General features: G+C 40.9%; 1 protein-coding gene across 4 annotated transcripts in view; it reads right to left on the bottom strand.

Annotated features, from left to right (window-relative positions):
• The window catches only part of DNM3 (dynamin 3), a 186,002-nt gene that overhangs the window by 9,202 nt on the left and 157,195 nt on the right, over positions 1-19,605 (bottom strand). For all 4 annotated transcript variants that reach the window (XM_075710288.1, XM_075710285.1, XM_075710287.1 and 1 more), the window contains 3 exons: positions 16,149-16,313; positions 11,511-11,737; positions 10,634-10,870 (listed from right to left, as the gene is read on the bottom strand). In XM_075710288.1, the coding sequence (XP_075566403.1) occupies positions 10,634-10,870; positions 11,511-11,737; positions 16,149-16,313 (629 nt within the window). The remainder of the gene's footprint in view (positions 1-10,633; positions 10,871-11,510; positions 11,738-16,148; positions 16,314-19,605) is intronic.

Here is a 19,605-nt window from a genome sequence, read left to right as displayed (position 1 = left end):
ACTCCCGAGTCCACAGGCAGAGCACAGCACGCGGGTTCAGCTCAGGGAAGAGACCTCGGCTTCATTAGCCACCGGCACACAGTAAACTGGCACGAGCCGAAACTCAAGTCAAAGTGAGGGAAAGGACAAGCCCAGAAATTGCCTGTCACTAGATCGCCCTGTCAAGGTGATAAGTCATTACGTGATAATTTTTACACTGGGAGTAGGATTCAGACCTTTTTTTCCCCCCTAAAAGGGAATCTCATCCCCAAAGTCAGAGGGAGAGGCCAACCCGCAGGTCTCTTGCCTCTGCCCCTCCTTTACGCCCGGAGCAGTGGCTGGGAGTGCAAGTGCTCCCCGGGATGGAGGCGCACAGGGGCTTGGACACCCAAATCACCACCTTGAGATAACAGAGCTGGCAAAAAGCACCATACTGCTCCTTGCAAAGGTAGTCCCACCTTCCTCTCTGTTCTGGGCACCTCTGAAAAACACAGGTCTGAGGGAAGCCTAGCGTGATTTCAGCACGATCACTTTCTGAGCAAAGGTTACATAAATGAGCGCTGCCAGACCCTCCAAATGTGGAGTAACGCGGGGCAACCGGGCAGTAACCTGGAGAGGAGAGCAGCAGGGGGAGCTCCAGCCTGCCCGTGGACAGGAGCAGGGGAAAACCAGAGAAAAACAACCTCCCCCAGATTCCTGCTCCGCACTAGCTGCCATGTCAGTGAGTAAATATGTGACTAAGCCCAATTAAATGTTTAGTCTGAGGCCAGAAGATGATAGCGGTAGAGACGGCGTGGACCGCGTTTTCCCTTCGTTATCGGACCGACTCCCGACAGCCTGGGGGTGCGTTCACGGTGCTGAGCTGTTCCCAGGCCCCGAAAGGCGGCTCCCAATTCATAGAAAGCTCCTTCTTATAAAAATGTCACTGCTGCAGTAATTCCAATTTAGTTATTGTCTCCAACATTTCAGCTGGGTTTTCAAGTTTTGGGGCCGAGTCCCACTGCCTGGCCCCTTTAACAGGCTGCTCAGTCTGTTGTGGTTTGGTGTTTTTTTTTTTTGGTTTTTTTTTTTCTTTTTTTTTTTTTAAAAAAAAAAAGGGAAACAGTGTTTGTAACAGTGTTTGTAAAAGTTAGTGCTAAAGGGGCAGGGGATCATAGGTCCCCAGGGTTGAGTAAACGAGTCTGCAGAAAGAATCAGTTCTTCTAACTAGCACACATTAAGCAGACATAAAGAATTTACCAATGAAAATTGTGGACTAAGTATGTATTTAATAACTCCCTGATGTTGCTGCAGAGACGACTCCTTTGAAGAGCTCAGTGGGGTTTTGAATGGAGGATAACTCTTGCCCCCATGCAAAAACTTTTTTAAAAAGGAAAAGTTTTACATTTATTTTTAACCTAAGCAGCACACCCCATTTTTCCAGTTTTAAAAGAACTCCTAAAAGCTTTAGCTAGGCAAATGCAGAGCAAAAGAAACTAAATAAAGTGAGTCTAGACTTAAAATTCGATCAGAAACATATGGGAACTCTTCAAGCATTTGCCTTTGAGAAGTGCTATCGCTCCCCACACAGAGTCCACAAAATATACTTTCAGTAAAGCATGGCTGTAATTACCATGGGAGGCCCCGCTCGAAGAAGATGGCTTCGCTTCTGGGAGCACAGCTAACGTACTTCTAAATAAAAGGCTTTCATTTCCACTTACATTTTACATTCTTGTTCGCTTGCGACCTCCAGAGAACACTTGCAGAAGGCATGCACATAACTATATTTTACGATACATCCTATAGATCTGAAATTGTAAACAAAAGTCCATTATTCTCTCCCTTTTCCATGATCTTGGTTTCCCTATAATGCAGCCCTCTCGGAGTACCCTGATACATGACATCGTCTTTGCAGAATTTAATGAGAAAATATTTAAATAAAATCTCTAAGCAGCTTTAAGTCTGACTGCAGGCAAATTTTATTTTACGTGACAATACAAATCTGGATGTGAGGCATGCAATAAGGGGATGAAAGAATGACTTCAGGTGAGGAATAAATCTAGTTTCTTATTTGGGTGATTATTTAGAAAGACTAAGTAGCTTGTTCTTGGGATTGTTACAATGCCTTGACTTACTTTATTTTTATATGGTTTTCTCTGTTTTAGTAAGATCCTGAGACACCCGCACAGCTTAGCCTCTACTTTTCCTGGTTCTTATATCAACCTATCTAACTTTTATATGGTACCTCTCTACCTCCATCAGCCTCTGGATTTGGAAGAAAATCCAAACCAGAAGTGAAACTAGTGTAGCCATCATGGTTAAAGAATAGAGGCAAGACATGGTTTGTAGGCCTGATTAGTTAGTCTACAGTCTACGCATACTTAAAACTCTTTCTGGCCTACAGCAGATGCAGCATGGCTACTGCAGAGTCTCCCGAACATCAACTCAGGAGAAAGGATCTTGAGTGGAAGTGGGAAAACCAAGAGGAGGAAAGGCACTTTCACAGTGACACAGGTCATAAGAAAGTAGAAAAAGCAGTAAAAGGATGATGACATTAAGAGGAGTAAAGCAGGAATCATGGACAAGAATCAGGAAGAGATGATGATTATGGGCGAAATGAGAAACAGCACTCAGTGGTGATGAAAGGAAAAAGTAGCTGAGGAATATCCATCTGAGATGGTCTCCTACCCAACATAATGGTCCAAGCGAGTGAAAATTTCTCAGGTTTGTTTCTGTGCTGAAAAATGTCATTTTGTCAGACATGAAATGTCTCTAATTAGCATGCCCACAGGATTGCTATTGGAGGGCAAGTCAGGAACAGAAGCACTGAGGTACGCAGCACAGTGTTTGCAGGTGCATGCCAGTTCTGAAGTAGCTCTCCAGCTGAACACGTATGTATCAGGCTGCACAAATGTGTAGAGGGCGTGCTGTGACTGTACTGCCAGATACTTGCACAGCTATACCTATAGCTGAACCGCACCATTTCAAATGATCCAGATGCACAATATTCTGTCAATGGAAGAAGTTTTAAGTGTAAGCAAGTTAAAGTTGTTAGATTATCCTGTTTTATCTGATGCCCATTTCTTTTAAGTGAAAGAAACAAAAGAGCAAGACTGAATGGGAAGAATGTGTCCTTCCACTAGGCACCACTACACTGCAGCAATATAAATCTCCATTAATTCAAATGCTAATACTGTTCCAAAGCCTCCGGGTTACTGAGGTTCCGCTGTGCATGATTTAACTTAATACAGATACTCCTTTCAGAGGCAGAGGTCCAAAACATGATGCTCCACTAGATTAATCTATTATTTGCAACTCAACCTATGTTTTCTATATGACCGTCACGAATTAACATCTATCACAAACATATACAAATATGTTTGTATGTTTATGTGGGTGTTGCATTTTCGAATTAGTCATTTCAGGGAATTAATGTATCATATGGAAAACTCAGCTTGAATAAACAAAAAAATTAATTCAGTGGAGCAACCAAGAAAGATTATTATCCTTAACAAACTGTGTGTTCTTGTTTGCCCTTCAGCAGGGAACACGTCAAGTAAGCAAGCATGGAACACATTAGTGGAGGACTGTCCCAGCCCTTCAGAAACCCTAGGTCAGGATGGTCAAGGTTATCAAAACTGCTTGTGGAAGAAGAGAGAGTTAAGGGTGTTGAGTGATATATTTAGAATGCTGCTCTACCTTCCTCTGTCCACAGCAGAAGATGACAACAGAAGGGCCACAAAATCAGCAGGAGGAACATCTCATCTTTGCATAGTAGTTCAAGTCTTGTGTACTGGTCTGTGTTTAGCTGTACTGTTCAGCATCAATGCTAGTAGCATACCGTCTTTGAACACCACCTCTACTTCTGCCCACTCTGTTTTTTCTTCCTACTCACCTTTCTCTGCCTTTTTGTCTCTCTCCTCTTTACTTACCTTGGTGCAAGAAAAGGAGCAAACATCCTGGTTGTCACCTCCAGCTAGAGTTGCACCTCTTCTTGTCCATGATGACACGTAACATGATCATCAGTGTCACTGTTGTTAATGTAGCCATTGAAGGCCCTTATTCACCAATGATCCAATACAGCTTGCAGGGGACAGGACAGTTTCAAGGGGAGCCTTTCAAGATGCCTGCAGGTTCAGGAGGTTCAAGTCATCACTGCTTTCTCTCTATTTACTATCATACATTTTATTTTCTAGCATAAGGAAGGCTAGAAATGCACTGTTATTCTGCCTACTCTTTCAGACAAGGCAAGAAATTTCCTGCTTAATACCCTTGCTCTAATCCTGCAGAGCCTTCATGGCAACTGTCATTAAACTACTTCATTATGAGATTAAATAATTACTGGGGACAAAACACATCTTCAGGTTCCTGTATTTCTGGCAAACAGCATTTGCTATTGTTTGACTCTACTTTCCTTTTTCAAGTTGAGAGACACTAAAAATAAAAACCACTTCCTTCTACTAGCAGTTATCTTCAGAGAGAAAAGGCTAAGGAAGCACAAAAAAAAAAAGCTTTTGCTGAAAATACCTAACAATATAATTACTTACTCATTCAGTTCACCAGCTGATGCTCCTAAAGTAGGCTTCAACTGTAGTTGAGGACTGCACTCACATCATCATCTTTATCCCAGAATCACTTCTTTCAACTCTTTTCAGGTTCCTCCTTTTTCTGTCTTCCTCTCTCTTGCATCATTTTTACTTACCCTTCCCCATCACATGGGACTGGTCTACACTAAGAGTAATGAAGAGCCACTTCCCAGCCTGATCCACTTTGCTGAACTTCAAAATAACCTGCAACAGTCCCAATCAAATGCATCTCTCCTAGCTCACCTAGTTTTAAAAATAATTTTTGTTGAATAAGGCGGGAGCAAGTAGCTCAGGAACAATACTAAAGATGATCAAAACTACCTGAGATACAATAAGTAAGAGCAAACCTAAATTCCTCATAGAACAAGTGACTCTTCAAATACATTTGTTCAACTGTCATAGTGTATTGCCCATCAGAAAATTCCTAGACCACTGAAGACAGGAAGTGGAGAGCCTGCCTCTGGCTGATGAAAGGAGATACTGATGGGAGTTAGAGTCAGTGGCAGCAGATATAGTACTTAGACTGTAATGTCTGACATCCCATGAACTTTGTTTTACTTGATCTTCAGGACAGTCATCTGGAAGAGAGTTATATGAAGGAAGGCGGTGAACAAAATCCAATTGCTAGTTTAGAAGAAAGCCATCCGTTTAGAGGCAACAATCAGTGAAGCTCCTGGAGCAGAAGTGGAAACCTTCCTGTACCTCTCACAGCATTATAGTTCAGGGAGCTAAAGAATCAGTTCTGTGCAAAAGCCGTTCCAAATTTCTTGTAAAATCGGTATTGCAGAATTAAAATGAAACCACAAGAGTTGTTGTATTGTGATTTTGTACATGTTTTTAAAACCTGCTGTGACCTGCTTTCTGGCCAATCCCTCCAATATTTCTCCTCCTTCAAAATGCTACTTCTTTCATTGCTTCTATTAGGACTGAAGCTGCAAGATGACCACAGGTAAGATGACCAGTATTCCTCAACTGGTTTTGCACATGGCAATACGGCTGCCCTAAGTAGTGTAGCTAGTGTTTCTAATGGTTGTCACAGCCACTGGCACCAGGCTGCTGTTAAGAAAGATTGCCAAATATTGAATTTATGGTTTGAAAACTGGAATAAAAACTTTAAAAGAAGACAGAAATGCAAGGAACAGGAGACAGATTTACAAAGGTGCCAGGGAAGGGATAAGTTGGAAAGAAACCAAGACAAGACGGTGAGAAGGAAAGGAGGGAATACGTGAGGAAGGGAGACGAATGTACTGGGCAGGAAACCAAGTGAAGGGAGAAGGTGAAAGAGGAAGCAAACAGGATGGTCAAGAAAGGGACAACGAGGGAAGGGCAGAAAAAAGAGAAAAGAAAATAGTGATGAAGGAGCCAGTGGAGGAGGGGAAAAAGCAGAGCTCCTTTCTAAGAGATAAGGGAAAATAAATGGAGTCTCCTGCTCAAAGCAGCCAGCAGCAAAAAGAGCGTATTACTGTGTAGGCATTACAACAAGAAATGTAAATTAGACTGGAAACAAATTACACAGAGGTGTCTTCCCCCAGAGCAGAAATCACAGAAAGAATAACTGATATTCTCATAAGTCTTGTGATTTTGGGGTCCTTGGACAGGCAGAATTGGAAACATACTGACTATGGAAGAGCAGTATCCCCTCCTGTGATGGGCTCTGGCTTTGCATCACCCATGTAGCTATACTTTTTTTTGACCACAGACATGAAATGCAGAATTAAATGAATTATTCTTTGGCTTTCTTTTTCCCCTTAAATTCAGCAGGATTTTGAAATCTCTCCAGGTAACACTCTTGTCTCTCTGCTTGCATGAAGCACTCCTAATTGCTGATTATACTTTTTGAATATAACCTTCAGTGAAGATCCATTCAAAGAGGACAAATGGATGCTACTGTTGGATGGAGCTGTGCTCTTCTACTTGGGTGTTCAGATTGAGATCATCCAACTCAGCATGCAAATGCTTTAAGGGGGGCACTTACTCATCCTGCCAGAAGAGTTTGATGCAATAGCTATTTGATTATTATTTATATTCCATTAAAAAATATACTAGTAAGCTTTTAAGGCTGCAAGGTCAAACTTTCAGAAGAGAGGAGATTCCCAGGCTGAGGCAGGATAACTCTTCTGGCCTTATATGCCTGTGCACTATGACAGATTTTAATCAGAGGATCATGTGCAATTTTTGCAAGGGATCCCCTTATCATTCAATGCACAGGGTTAGACATTACATTAAATCTTTCCAAAAAACTCTAATCTGTAAAAATCCATCACAGAAAACTTAACTTCATGGTTGATATTTGGCAGTCAAAGAGCTGAGTACAGAGCCTGTGGACCAGGAAACATCAGGCAGTGATGCGTTCTGCAGTGCTTCTGGCTTTGTCTGGAATTTTCTAGCTGTAATTACTGTCAAGTATAAGTACTTTTTTGTGCTGGGTTGGCAGAAATACATAATGATGGCTTACAATGTAGATTACTTACAAACACAGCAGGTCATGTAATTAGCCTCAGTGGCATAATAAAACGTAGGTGCATAGCAGCCATCACCTCTTCCATGCTGGCTGCCTGTGGGTTGAAGTAAATTGTAGGGAGACATCTGAAAGAGGTGGTAGGGAGAGTATGGGACTGTTCATGAACAGCATGACATGAATTCTCTCCCTATAGCTTATCTCACACGTAAAGACCATCCTCAGCCCCTAAGGACTGAGCGCCAGCATGCTTGAGGGTGAGACACACGTGCTCAAAAGCATTTATGTTCCTGCCTGCTTGAGTGGATGGTCCAGCCCTTCAAGACCCCTGTTTAACCAGGTCTCAGGGTTCCACATCACGCAGGGTCACGTATGTTTTAATGGCAAAGTGAGTAACGATCTCCAGTGCTTTGTTGGGAAAGCTTTCATGAATCCACAGTAGCATTGCAGAGCAGGACACAAAGAGAAAAGGGGAGCACCCTCCCACCCCCACTAACATCATGGGCTCTGTTGCCAGGAGAAAAACATTTCCAATTCAATTGTTTTCCTTGTGGCAAAGCTGAGATTCCCATTCAGGACATTTAAAAGCCATAAATCAAAGCATCCACAGTAGAACTAAAATTGGTCAAGATCAGGCTTTCCAAACAGACAGGCAAACACACATCATGGTAAGCTGAAGTGGCTCTAGTGCCTGCTTAAAGCCATCTTACCAAAGCGAGCGCACAGCTGCATTTTCTTTCAAAATACTACTGCAGTCTTTTAAGAGAGAGGGGGAATAATCTAAATTCTGGCAGTGGAGAATATTTCACAAATCATATATGCTTTGGCATCAAGCCCTTTAAAGCCAGGGGCCTTCACTCACAGGCTTTGCTGGGAGAGATCCACCCACCTCAAGTGGGATTAATTAAAAGAGGCATGTATCATGCAAATAGTTTCTGTTTCCTTACAGAAATATTCAGAGCACATAACCCAAAACAGCTTTAGAATCAGAGCGAAGCAAGGAAGAAAATTATTTCCTGCTCCTCAACCCTTTTCCTTTCCCTGTACAGTAAGCGAGGAACAGTGAGAAAACACCAAGAGCTCACAATTTCTGTACAATTCCTTTGATTAAATGCTAATAAAGTTGAGGAAAAAAGGGATTTTTTAAAAAGCAGGGCTTGTCTCACTATAAGGTAGCCAGTTCTCCAAGTCAAACGTGTGCTCAGCCACTCGTTGGAAAAGGACGGTCCAAGTCTTACCCCTGAAAAGGATCTTTTTATCTTAAGGCAGAACAGGAGAAAACAGAAAGCTTATATTTTTTCAGCATGTCAGGATTTTCAGCTCCACGTGACAATGATGGGGCCTGCAACAAAAAGTTCCTTTGGAAAGCTACGTGAACTTTAAAAATGCAACTTTCTTCTCAGGAAGCTAAACTATTTCCCTAGATATGAGAGATCCTGACACTTACTTCAAGGAGTCATTGCAGAAAGTGGTGGTAGAGCAGTCAGAGCACAGAGCCCCAGTTCAAAAATAAGTCACAGAGAAAGCTCAAGTTTCCACAAGAACTCTTCCTCAAAACTATTTTTTTTCTTCCCTTTTAATATCTCAGACCCATTTTCTGAGTCAATTTCCTATGATCCTGCAAAGGCTGTTATTAAAACCAGACCAAGCGTAGCAGAAATTCCAGGGCTCAAAAGAAACTTTTAATAGGCACAGGAGCCGGCCACACTGTCCCCCTCAGGTGATTTCCCCTGCAGCCCCTTCCCTGGGATTTCCTCTCTCAGAGTTTAGTCAGCAGGAGAAACCTGAAGTTTCAGCAAAACGGCAAACCCTTCCTTCATTCTTAAGCAGCTGAGATTTTTTTATGTCTGAGGCTTTCATAGCTCTAAAAAAAGAGAACTAGGATCCAGTCCAGAAGATGTGTATTGCAGATATTTTTTCCACAAAAATGTCAGGCAGTCGTACGTTCAATTATATATCCAGCTACAGCATTTTAAAAACACTGACCTCCTTTATCAGCCACTGCTTTGCGTGCCACCAGTGGCAGTCATGAATTGAGTTGTTCGCGGGCTGCTTACCCAAGTGTCTTTTGCGTGCTAGAAAATTCCTTTCTGCACTCCATCCCGCCTATCACTATAGCATCAAAAAGATTATCATCAGACATGCTCTTGGCAAGCCACCTCAGGAAAGCAATGTTCATGCAGAATCACAGCCAGGCAGGACAAAGGAGACATGCTCATTTGCAAGGCAAGGTGAGAGATGCCAGGGAGCTATGGTTCTCTCCAGTAGTACAACTGACAAAACACTGGACCTCATTTCTGTATCTAGTATGTGATTTATCCTCTGATGGCACAGGGGAAACACTGGGGCAGTGCCCTTCAGCTCAGTCCCAGGCTCTCCCAATGAGAGTGCAAAGTTTAGTACCCAGAAAGGCAATTCAAGGTTTCTCCCCAGCGGTGCTACTGCAAGCTATGGGATATCCACTAAGATGAAAGAGTGCATTTCATGGTTGGGCAGTGATGCAACAACACCCTTTTCATAGCAAATATATAAAAATACTTCATTCCTTTGATGTATCTCATTTATTTATTCTTCACATTATAAATTAGAAACGCCGGGTCTCAAATTTAAGTTACTGACAACTACAACAGGTCTCACCTATTTAAAAAAAAGTTTTTCTCCAAAGGTTCTCTTCTCAATTACCATTTCTAAAATTGAAATTGTGCACATTTTCCTTTTGTTTCTATTTAACTGGCATTTTTTTGCAAACTCTGACTAATTTTAATGTAATAGTTTATTAAAAATGGAGGAAACCCCTTTGTTCCAACATTGCCTAATCTGCCCACGCCTCTCATAATTCAGGAAGTTACCAAAGCCCTTGGAATCAGAGGCTTTCATATATATATTTGAGTGATTACGTGTATTATGTCATTGTGAAAATAAACATTAAGGATATTTTATTCATATAACTTATACAAAAAAGCAATTAATGCCACACAAAATTGTAACATATGCAAAGCTACTTTAAAAAGTACTGATAAATGCAAAGCCCTGGAAAGGAAAGGAAATGATGTGGCGATGAAAACCCTGTTCCTTAACTAATTTTTTTGTACCATATGATCTACACTGTTAGACAACTATGGACTGTTTTCAACTACCTGTAAATTACTTGCCTTATGGAATAAGAATCAGACTCCTATCAGTTTGTTCCACTGGTTCTACAAGGATTGTTCTTGTTCTCTCCCAGAAGAGCCATTAATTCCTCTGGTGAGGACTCAGAATGGCAGAAGTGAGGAGTTGTACCCCTGCCCCTCTTCTGGTGGAGGGGTAGATGACCTTGCTCTCTGTGAAACCCTACGTAGGTACAACACAACCAGAACAGGGGTTCTTAATGTAAGAAAATCTGGTGTCTTCAAAGTGACTGACTGGAATCTTTTTTTCCATGACAAAACTTTCTATCTTTTCAGAAAGTCATATTTGTGCTAAAAATAGGTTCCTCAAAACGTCTTTGACTCTGCAGGTAATGCCCGATTTTGTTTTGCTACAAGACTTACTCAAAAATGGTGCTCAACTTTCTGACACAGTGCAGAATCTGTCTGTTATGCTAGAGGGAGAGAACCATGCCCACCACCAGGAAGATCAGACATCTTACCTTGGGACGCTGGGAGGAGCCCGGGTTGGCCGAGAGGGAACCTGGGGAGGTCCTCCAAGGGCTTCACCACCACTCGGAAATGGAGGCAGTGGTCCTGGGCGGAATGGGACTGGAGGAGCCCCTGACTGAGGGCCTGGAGATGGGATTGCAGGAGCGGGTCCTCGGCCAGATAAAGGTCTGGTTGGGGGATTGTTTAATGTAGGCCTCCTCTGAGTTGAGGGACTTGGAGGAGGTGATCTAGTGAAATATCAGAGATTTAAGAAGTTCAGTAAGGTGGGGATTGGTTTTTTTGTTTGTATTATTATTATTATTTAATTTTTAAACAGAAATTAAACCCTTTTTTATGCCTATAACAATTTTTTTTTCTTGGCATTTTCCTTTGCTGTCAGTGTCAGAGCATCACGTATATTTAAGTCTCACACTTACCTTTCCCACAGACAGAATGCCTTACAATAGTCAGAAATAAACATATGATCAAACAGGTAAATCTAATGGATTTTAATATTAAGAGTTCTAATGATGTTCTGGAAGTGGATTTTCTAGAACGTGGAGCCTGACGTGCTGAAGTCTTATAAGAGCTTGCAAGAAGCGGCCATGTGGATACACAATTGGGGTGACAGAAGTGGCTGCTATCCGAAGCATCAGACAAGCTATAAATCCACTGGATGGTCTTCTACAAGGCAAATATCCTGTCTGGTGTTCACATACATACACACAGAACATGTATATGTGGGAAAATGTTCTGATTTCCCTCACAAATGTCATTAAAGACCTGGAGGAGTATCTGCCCAAAAAGACAGGTAGGGAGGGAGCTGCTAATACCAACAATGTCTGCCTGTCCTAAATTTAATTGCAATACAGATTTGAGGATCCTTACCTGCGGGCCTGCTGAAGCCAAGAGTCATCTACAGGAGGGGGTGCTGGCGTTGAGACAGTGCTAGTGCTAATATCACCAATGATTGCTAGGGCTTCCTTTAGTGCTTGGTACATGCGGAGCATTTCATCTCGCCTCTGCGCCTGTTCAGCCGACTCCTCCATTAGAGTGTTTTGGTCCTCAGAAGAATACAAGTGAGCCAGGAGCTCTGCGTTGATAAATTCTTTTACCTATTTCATCAGACAAAAAAAACCCCACCAAACAAATAAACAACAACAAAAAAACCCTATTGAAAATACAATACTAAACAAATACAGTGCAAGATCCACAGAACCAGGAGACAGACATATCTAAATTTAATCTGTTTTTCCTACTTCCTTATTTACATCAATTCTACTGGTCATGCAGTTTTTGTTAGGTCAGATCAGGGACAAAAAATGCTGAACTCAGATTGAGCTGATGGTGCAGCAGACTGAGGTCTAGCTGTGGCCCAAGGAAAGGCTGGCACATGCAGCTGGGCAGAGCAGCTGGAAAAGGACGGACTGGACCTTTCAGCAGCTGCCTGCCTGCAGATGGGCTTAATGCAATTACAAACCACATTCTGAGACAACGATTCACACATGAGGATAAGATTGTTTCGTGCAGTTGCTCCACAACGCACTGTGGCCTTTTTTTGTGTCTGTCTGAAACATTGGACATGGTTGGAGTTAACAGTGGGCTGCATCTCTAAGGTGACACCTATGTTTACAGTTCATTTCAAACAGGCTTCTCAACAGCTCCCAGTAGTCAGCTGGCATTTTGGTCTGTTTCTAAAGGGCTGGAGGTAGATGACAGCCATTAGCAATATCATCAGATACTAAATTCCCCTGGGAATGGGAATTTTCAGGCTTTACAGCATCTCTGTCAATTGTTTTCTCAGCAACAATTTAGCCTACTGTAGACAGTGTCTTTCATCTCCAACAACTTTGTCAGATTCTAAATATCCCATCCACACACATTCAAACTGAAGGGAGAAGTCTCCAAGTAATCTAATTTACTATATTGATTTCCTGCTATGCTTGCCCTGGTTATGGAAACCTGGGCCACATTAGGAGAAATAAAAAGCTAGAGTCTATTTACTCTGGTAAATAGACCAACTGCTGACCTACTAAATCCTTGCATTTGAGACTTTCGTTGCTGTTCTGATCTATTTCTCATCTGGCTTTTTGCTCTATAAAGCTTTTTTGAGCTGGAGATACTAACGATAATACATTCCCAAGATTCTGATTACATAAACCTGAGCTCTGTTTGCACATGGGTTTGTGCTAGTTTAGGAACATTGATTTAAATCCTGACAGTTAGACTAAGGCAAAGTTTGTGTTCAGATGAGGTCAGCGAGAGCAGTTGAACTGCATGGGCATGGGACCCTTTATGGTCACCTAGCAATGAAAAGGCGGCCAGGACAGACGTAACAGGGAAACAAAACCATATTGCTTGACTGTCATTTCCCATTCACGTATGACAGGAGATGCACAAATTCTTAGCAAAGCCTGCAAAAATTTTCCATGAGTCTCATGCTGTTTTCCAGTAGATGGTACTGATCAAGAGCCAGAGTACACTACTTTCCTCATGATTGCCAAAAACTCCACATTAAAAACAGATATCATAGTTAAACAGCATCACATTCTACTCAATGAAATGAGCATTTTAATGGCATCACTTCAAAAAAAGAAGAAGTCGTCCTAAAATTAGATTAAGGCCAGAGCTGATTGTAAAAGCATTGTTAAACCACAAATATCTGTTTGAAAAAAAATCAGCCTGTGACAATTATCATGAGAGATCCCTGTCTGCCACTAGCAGGAGATTCAAGTAACTCCCTGAACTCTTCTGGAAGGGGAAGACTGCTGCGTTAAAGACTGTACTTAGATTAACCTCCTTCCTTCTGCAAACAGATGCACTGTACTAGACAGAGGAAGATCTTCCACAATAGCCACTTTCACCAGCTTGGAAAAGGAAGGGAAAGTGACACTTACTCATGCCTTTGCTCCTTTCTAGAAAACAGAAAGACTCACAGGAATTGTTTAAAACATTTTCCTTCACAGACATCAGACCTGCAGTCAAAGCTCAACCACAGCAAGCATCCAAAACACCAATGCTGCAAAGCCTGCCCTGTCACTCCGAAGTGGGGTAAGATGGGCTTGCAGCTTCATTCACCAGCAGGCAGACTACAACATACATCACTGCCTCACATGCAAACACAATCCATTCCTCAACCGTAAGTTTGGTAGTAACACGTACTTTGGAGTTTTGTTACTCAGCTGAGATTAGTATCAGCACTGCTTATGGAGTATACAGTCTACTGTAAGACCACCCCTCTTGTATAATCTGCGATACCTAGGCACCATGAAACACAAATTCTGAAATGTGTATTTTGTTTGTGCATGTTTGAATTGCTAATGGTAACTCAATGCAGTTCTGTGTGGTAAATGCATTTTCTTTTAAGGTAATCAACATCTACCCTAAGGGAAGAATAAGGGACGCATTTGGAATACAACAATCTAGGCTTAGGCCTCAAAATATGCTTAGGGACAGCATCTAATTATTTTCTGTACACTGAGTTTGAATCTGATACTTCCCTTGAATTTTAAGTGCTCAATTACAGGCCCACAAAATGGAAAGGAAGTTCTAGGAGGACTTGGGAGGTTGCAATTGTCATGGAAACAAACTCCTTGGGATCAATTTGTTTCCAGAGTTTTGGAGGCAACATGATGGGGCAGCAGAAAGTACAGAATATGCTCATTAAGGGGGAGGAAGGGTGTTTCCAATTAACTCCTGGTAGATGGGTTGGACTTCTGAAGACTCCAAGGAACACACACACTACTAAACAGGATCCACCTTCCATCACAGCTCCACTGCTTTCCAGGTCTTTGCACAACCTTTTGGCATGGCTCAGCAGTCTTAATTCAAGCATTTCTTTCTCTTTTTAACAGTGCTGATTTTTTAAAATTGGTAATTTAGCTGTTGTTCTTAATATGGTATTTTATTGCCTATGCTGCGCAGAAACTAGTGCATTAATGTTTCTAGTCTCACTCTTCACAGTCCTTGAAATTGTTTTGATTCTTTGCCACAAATTTAAATTCTAGGATTGCGGTGTAGGTCTTAGCTCACTAGCAAGACCAAACACAACTATGGACTATGAGGTCGATTGAAAGGTAGGTGATGTTGTAAGTATGTTGTTTCTGTGTGCCACGGTCAGCCAGCATGGCAGACTTTACCAATGTAACAGCTGAAGAGATTGAAAATACAAAATCTTAAAGTATTCTACTTCTGAGTAAAGCACCCACTTCAGAGACCCTTAAACTATTCCATATGAGGAGGTGAGTGGCAGAAAATTTAATGTAAACTTTCAAAAGGAGCTGCTCACCGAACTCTGCAGTTTATGAAATGAGAGCTAAAACCCAGCCCTTTCGAAAGGCACTGAAGTTATACTAAGTCAAAGCAGCAAGTTGCTAGCTGTGATCTGGAAAGAGCAGAGAGAATGTGCTCACCCTATAAAGTCTAGAGCGTGGCTGATTTCAGGAAAAAAAGGGCAGGTCCATCGTTCCCGTGCTCTTTTGTAAAAACTCGCCCATGCCTAGAGCATTATTTGGAACCTGACTCCCCTAAACCTAAAGAAGTTAATGCAATACCTCTCACCCTCATACAAAATGTACCAGGAAATCCCATTGAAATTTCCTGTCCAACCACCTAACTCTTAAGAGCAACACAAATTCCACAGGGCTAATGAAATCCATCAGACGAAGGTGAGAGGGGGCTCTGAGTCAAAAGTAAATGCTACTTTCCAACCAGATTTGTCTTATAGCATATATATCTGTAAAGACTGATTGGTTTGATGGCCTCACAGAAAAGGCACTACCCATAACTAACGGAGCTGTGCTCTCCATTATTAATTTATACTGCAGCAGTGGCGCTGATATAAAGCTTAGTTTTCAGCAAGGTCCATTCAGAACTCTGGCAGGAAGCAAAGGCTGAGATCCTAGTGCAGTGGAAAACCAATGATATCTCAAAGCCATTTCTTTAACCAAATAATCTTCAGATCTAAGAAAGACACACACAATAAATCAACCAACCACATCTTCTTATCTAAACAGTAGTGTCCAAGGCTTCTAGATTTATTCCTTGAAAACCGTAAGCTGAAAATATAAAGAAACACAAATAAAATAAGAACTGCTTTAAGAAACCATGACAAAGGGCTACAGATTGAAAATCAAGGAAGCACAACTCTGCTCTGCTGCTCTCACACACTGCCTAGATGGAGGTCCCAACTCCTTTTTCCTGTTATATCAAAAGAAAGACAAAGAGGGAAAAAACCAAAAAGATCCTTGATTTACTTTTAAATAATAACTTATATTCTGATTAAGATGTAAATGAGCTCTAATCTTTAGCATTTTGGAGTAAACACTCAAGGCAGTGTGCCAGCATTTCAGAAGGCTGCAGAACTTCCTACTACTACAAAAGATTGGAATATTTTGTCTAAGTGTGACATTGATGGGAGCATGCTCTCTTTAGTACATGCTGTTGTTGCTGCTATATTCAAGAGGTGTGTTTGTAAGAGATTTGACAGACATGTTAAAATAATTTAGAACCCTGGCTGCTACTTACATTATTGATCATAAGATGCATGATTGTTTTCGGTATCAAATCTCGGATACATTTGTTGATAATAGACATGTAGGAGTCCACAAGATTTCGAATTGTCTCCACCTGTCTCTCCAGCTGGGGGTCCATTGAAAAATTGTCTGCTTGGCCATTCTCATCATTTTCAGTCTACACAGAAGGAAAAAAAAAAAAAAAAGTCAAGTCATTCAGACTGCAGCAAACTGGAAATATACTGGGGAAAAGACCTGGCCTTAAACTGTAGTAATCCAGCAATGTAACTCATACAAACAATGTCTGGAAGTTAAAATATGAAGTACTGGCCTATTTCACATTAGTGTTTAGCATCATGAAATTTGGACCTTTAAAGGTTAATGCAATATGACATGCAAGACCTTTTTCACAAGTACATTATATATTTCCATACAAAATTGTAATTTTATATTAAAGAAAGTTTTCAGACAAAGATGCGTGATGGTAAATGAAACCCCAAGAAATTATCTCAGATCACTTACTGCAATACTTGTTATCAAATCTTTTACCATTCAGATTCAGCCAACTTGACCCGTGCAAGCACCATAAGCCTGGATTTTGAATTTTACCCTCCTATGGGTAAAAAACATCCTTGTTATTTAAGGCTGACCCAGTTGTGACAAATTCCACAGTTCAGCCTCAGACTTGCTAGATGTGACTAGCACCTATATAAACAAAGGATTTATGGAGGATAACAGCAAAAGTATCATTGGTTCCAGTGCTCAAGGCTCAGCATAACATAGGCTGGATTATATATTAGAGGTCTCTTTTTCATTGGACAGAAAAAACCCTCTTTGTATGTAAACAGCTGACCTAATTAAAGAAAATACCAGGAACTTTAACTGGAAGCTAAAAGGTACGTACTTTGCTTCGGTCTGGCCTGTATAAATATAAGAAAACCTAAAAAAAGAATAGTAGCCTTTTGGTGAAAAATCAAACTGCTTTCTGAGGTTCAAAGATGCCAAAAGAATGGAATTTCAACCTGGAAAGTACAAAGAACAATGTTCTTTCCACAAACTCTAACATATAATACTTCTCCCTGAAAATGACCACCAAAGCCATATTAGCGTGAACTATAAAACCTAAACCTGTTCTGTTGGTACCTAGAAGCATAACATAAAGAAACAGAAAGTCCTTGCAAAGAGTGAATAACCCAATAATGAGAACTAGTTATGTACCAGCCAGACTCCTGCCAGCACAACTCCATTTACAATAAAGGGTTTAACTAAAATTTGCACATCAGTAGTGCTTTACAGATTCCCAGAGCAGTTGAAATCAGTAGCTAACCCATTAGCGAAAGACCATTAGAGCTAGATAAGCAAACACGTCACCAAAGAGGCTTCTCCCCGCATGAAATCCATTCTTGCTAGGCCAAAAAGAGATTCCTAGTTTCATCTCCTAATGCAGGCTCTGCTTCTGCTCACACAGCATTGGCAGGTAGACCACTTCGTATTTACTCCTTGTAAACTACAGCTTGGTCAGTCCAGTCTAAATGAAATGGTGATGGTTGTGATTTAAGTTACAGTTTTGTTAAGAAATAAGATCCAATGTACCATTTAGAAACAAAACTAAATGTTTGTAAAAGAAGTTTCAAAAGTTCAGGTTGTTTTTAATTACAGATGAATTACTGGAAAACCAGCTAATCTATGGACTTTAAAAATAATTAGCAGTGTTTCCTAAAAATCTTTGGACTGTGGAGGAAACTGAAAGACCTCTTGATTAAAATAGTGTTTTCAATTCTGTAAACCAGTAGACACACTGCCCTATAAACCTTAATCGTTTTGTTAATAAACTGCATATGCCAAAAAGCCGCAGCATGCAGATTGAGTATTTTCCTTACCTTCCATGTCTGAAAAGAAACTAACTGTAATTTTCCCTGTGAAACACCAAATAAATGGAAAATCATACATCTATCATATATCCACAGATTTTAGCCAAGTAACTGCAGACCAAAAATGCCCCCTTCCCAGTTCCCCTGCATTTGACTTCTATTCTCTTTCTTTTCTTCTTTGCTGTCTATATAAAGTACAGTTTGTCCATGCTTTTTTTTTTTTTTCTTTTCCTTTTTTTTTTTTTCTTCACTGTTTAAATTACAGATTGCAATAAGATTCTTAGCTGGCTAAGCAGCAAAGTGACAGATGTTTATCATTATCCTCATCAAGAGAATGTAAAGTAAAAATAGTAATTTGTCTCTGATCTTTAAGGCAAAGGGTAATAGTCTGCAAACATTTAACCTTTTATATACAGGCTCATAGGTGATATTTACAGAAAGTGAATAATACTTCAGGAGTCCGTCTCCTGTTTGAAACTGTAATAGAGCTGACTTCATACTGTTGATTTATTTTCTTTGATATCAAAAAAGATCGATCTTTCATGAGTTTACAGTAATTTATTACAAAAGCTTCTGGCCATAACATTCTTAATGATTTGATGTCTCAACTGAAGGCTTTTCATGCCAGAAACCATCTTGTTTGTATTGCATCATGCACACGGAAATCTGCTTCTAACAGATTTCTGTGCTATACAGTACACCTACAAGTGTTACCAGGCTTTCTTTTGTAAGCCGTCTCTGTATCGTGCCAACAGCAGCATCTGAGAGTAAGGTTGCCTGGTAAAGCTGGGCATCACAACAAACCAGAAGTGATGTAGACACCCTATTCAACCTCCATGTCATTCTTTCAAAATGGCTGGTTTTCTCACTGAGCATCACGGTGACTCTAGCTTCAGTGCAAGCCCCCCCTCAGCCCAAGTCCCTGCCACTCTGCATTCTAGAAAGGCTTTTGCAAGTCTGTTGCAATGAATCAACCCAAACCAGAACACATAAGAAAACCCTCACATCTCTCTGCTCTTGAACAGAATGTTCATGCTGAACAGGAAAGGAGAATGAAGAAGCTGGAAACAGGTTTCTGTGCCTTATTTCCAAGCAGCCAAGGCAACTACAGTCCCCTTTTGGTGCTCCTCATCCTCAAGCCAGAACTTGCTAGTTCCAATAGCAAGTGTTAAGCGACAACATATGAATCTGGGCTAAGTTTTTGTTCAGTTGACTCTTGCTTAATACTGCTATTAATTGTTGACAGGAATGGAATATTATTACCTCAAACACACACAACTGCAATTACTTTAGGAACTTTTGTAAGCCTTCAACAAAGAAACTATGGAAGAATCAGAGTGCTAAAAACCAGGTAAAGAAAATTAGATTAATCTTGGAAAACTCAAATTCAGCATATCTAATAAAAATACACCAAAAGCTACAGAGAAGCAATAGGTGAATAAAAACACAGATGAAGAGAAGGTAACATGGAAGCCAGGATGGTACTTTCATTTATATACACATTGCCACAGAGATAAGGTCTTTCCCTTCTACTTTCTCTGCACCTTAGAAGAATGAAAATAATATCCATTCCTTGCGCTCTGCAGCAGGTCTCACCTG

Source organism: Pelecanus crispus, chromosome 5 (assembly GCF_030463565.1).
Source record: "Pelecanus crispus isolate bPelCri1 chromosome 5, bPelCri1.pri, whole genome shotgun sequence".
In the NCBI taxonomy this organism is placed as follows: Eukaryota; Metazoa; Chordata; class Aves; order Pelecaniformes; family Pelecanidae; genus Pelecanus; species Pelecanus crispus.
This window is presented reverse-complemented; position numbering and strand designations above follow the sequence as displayed.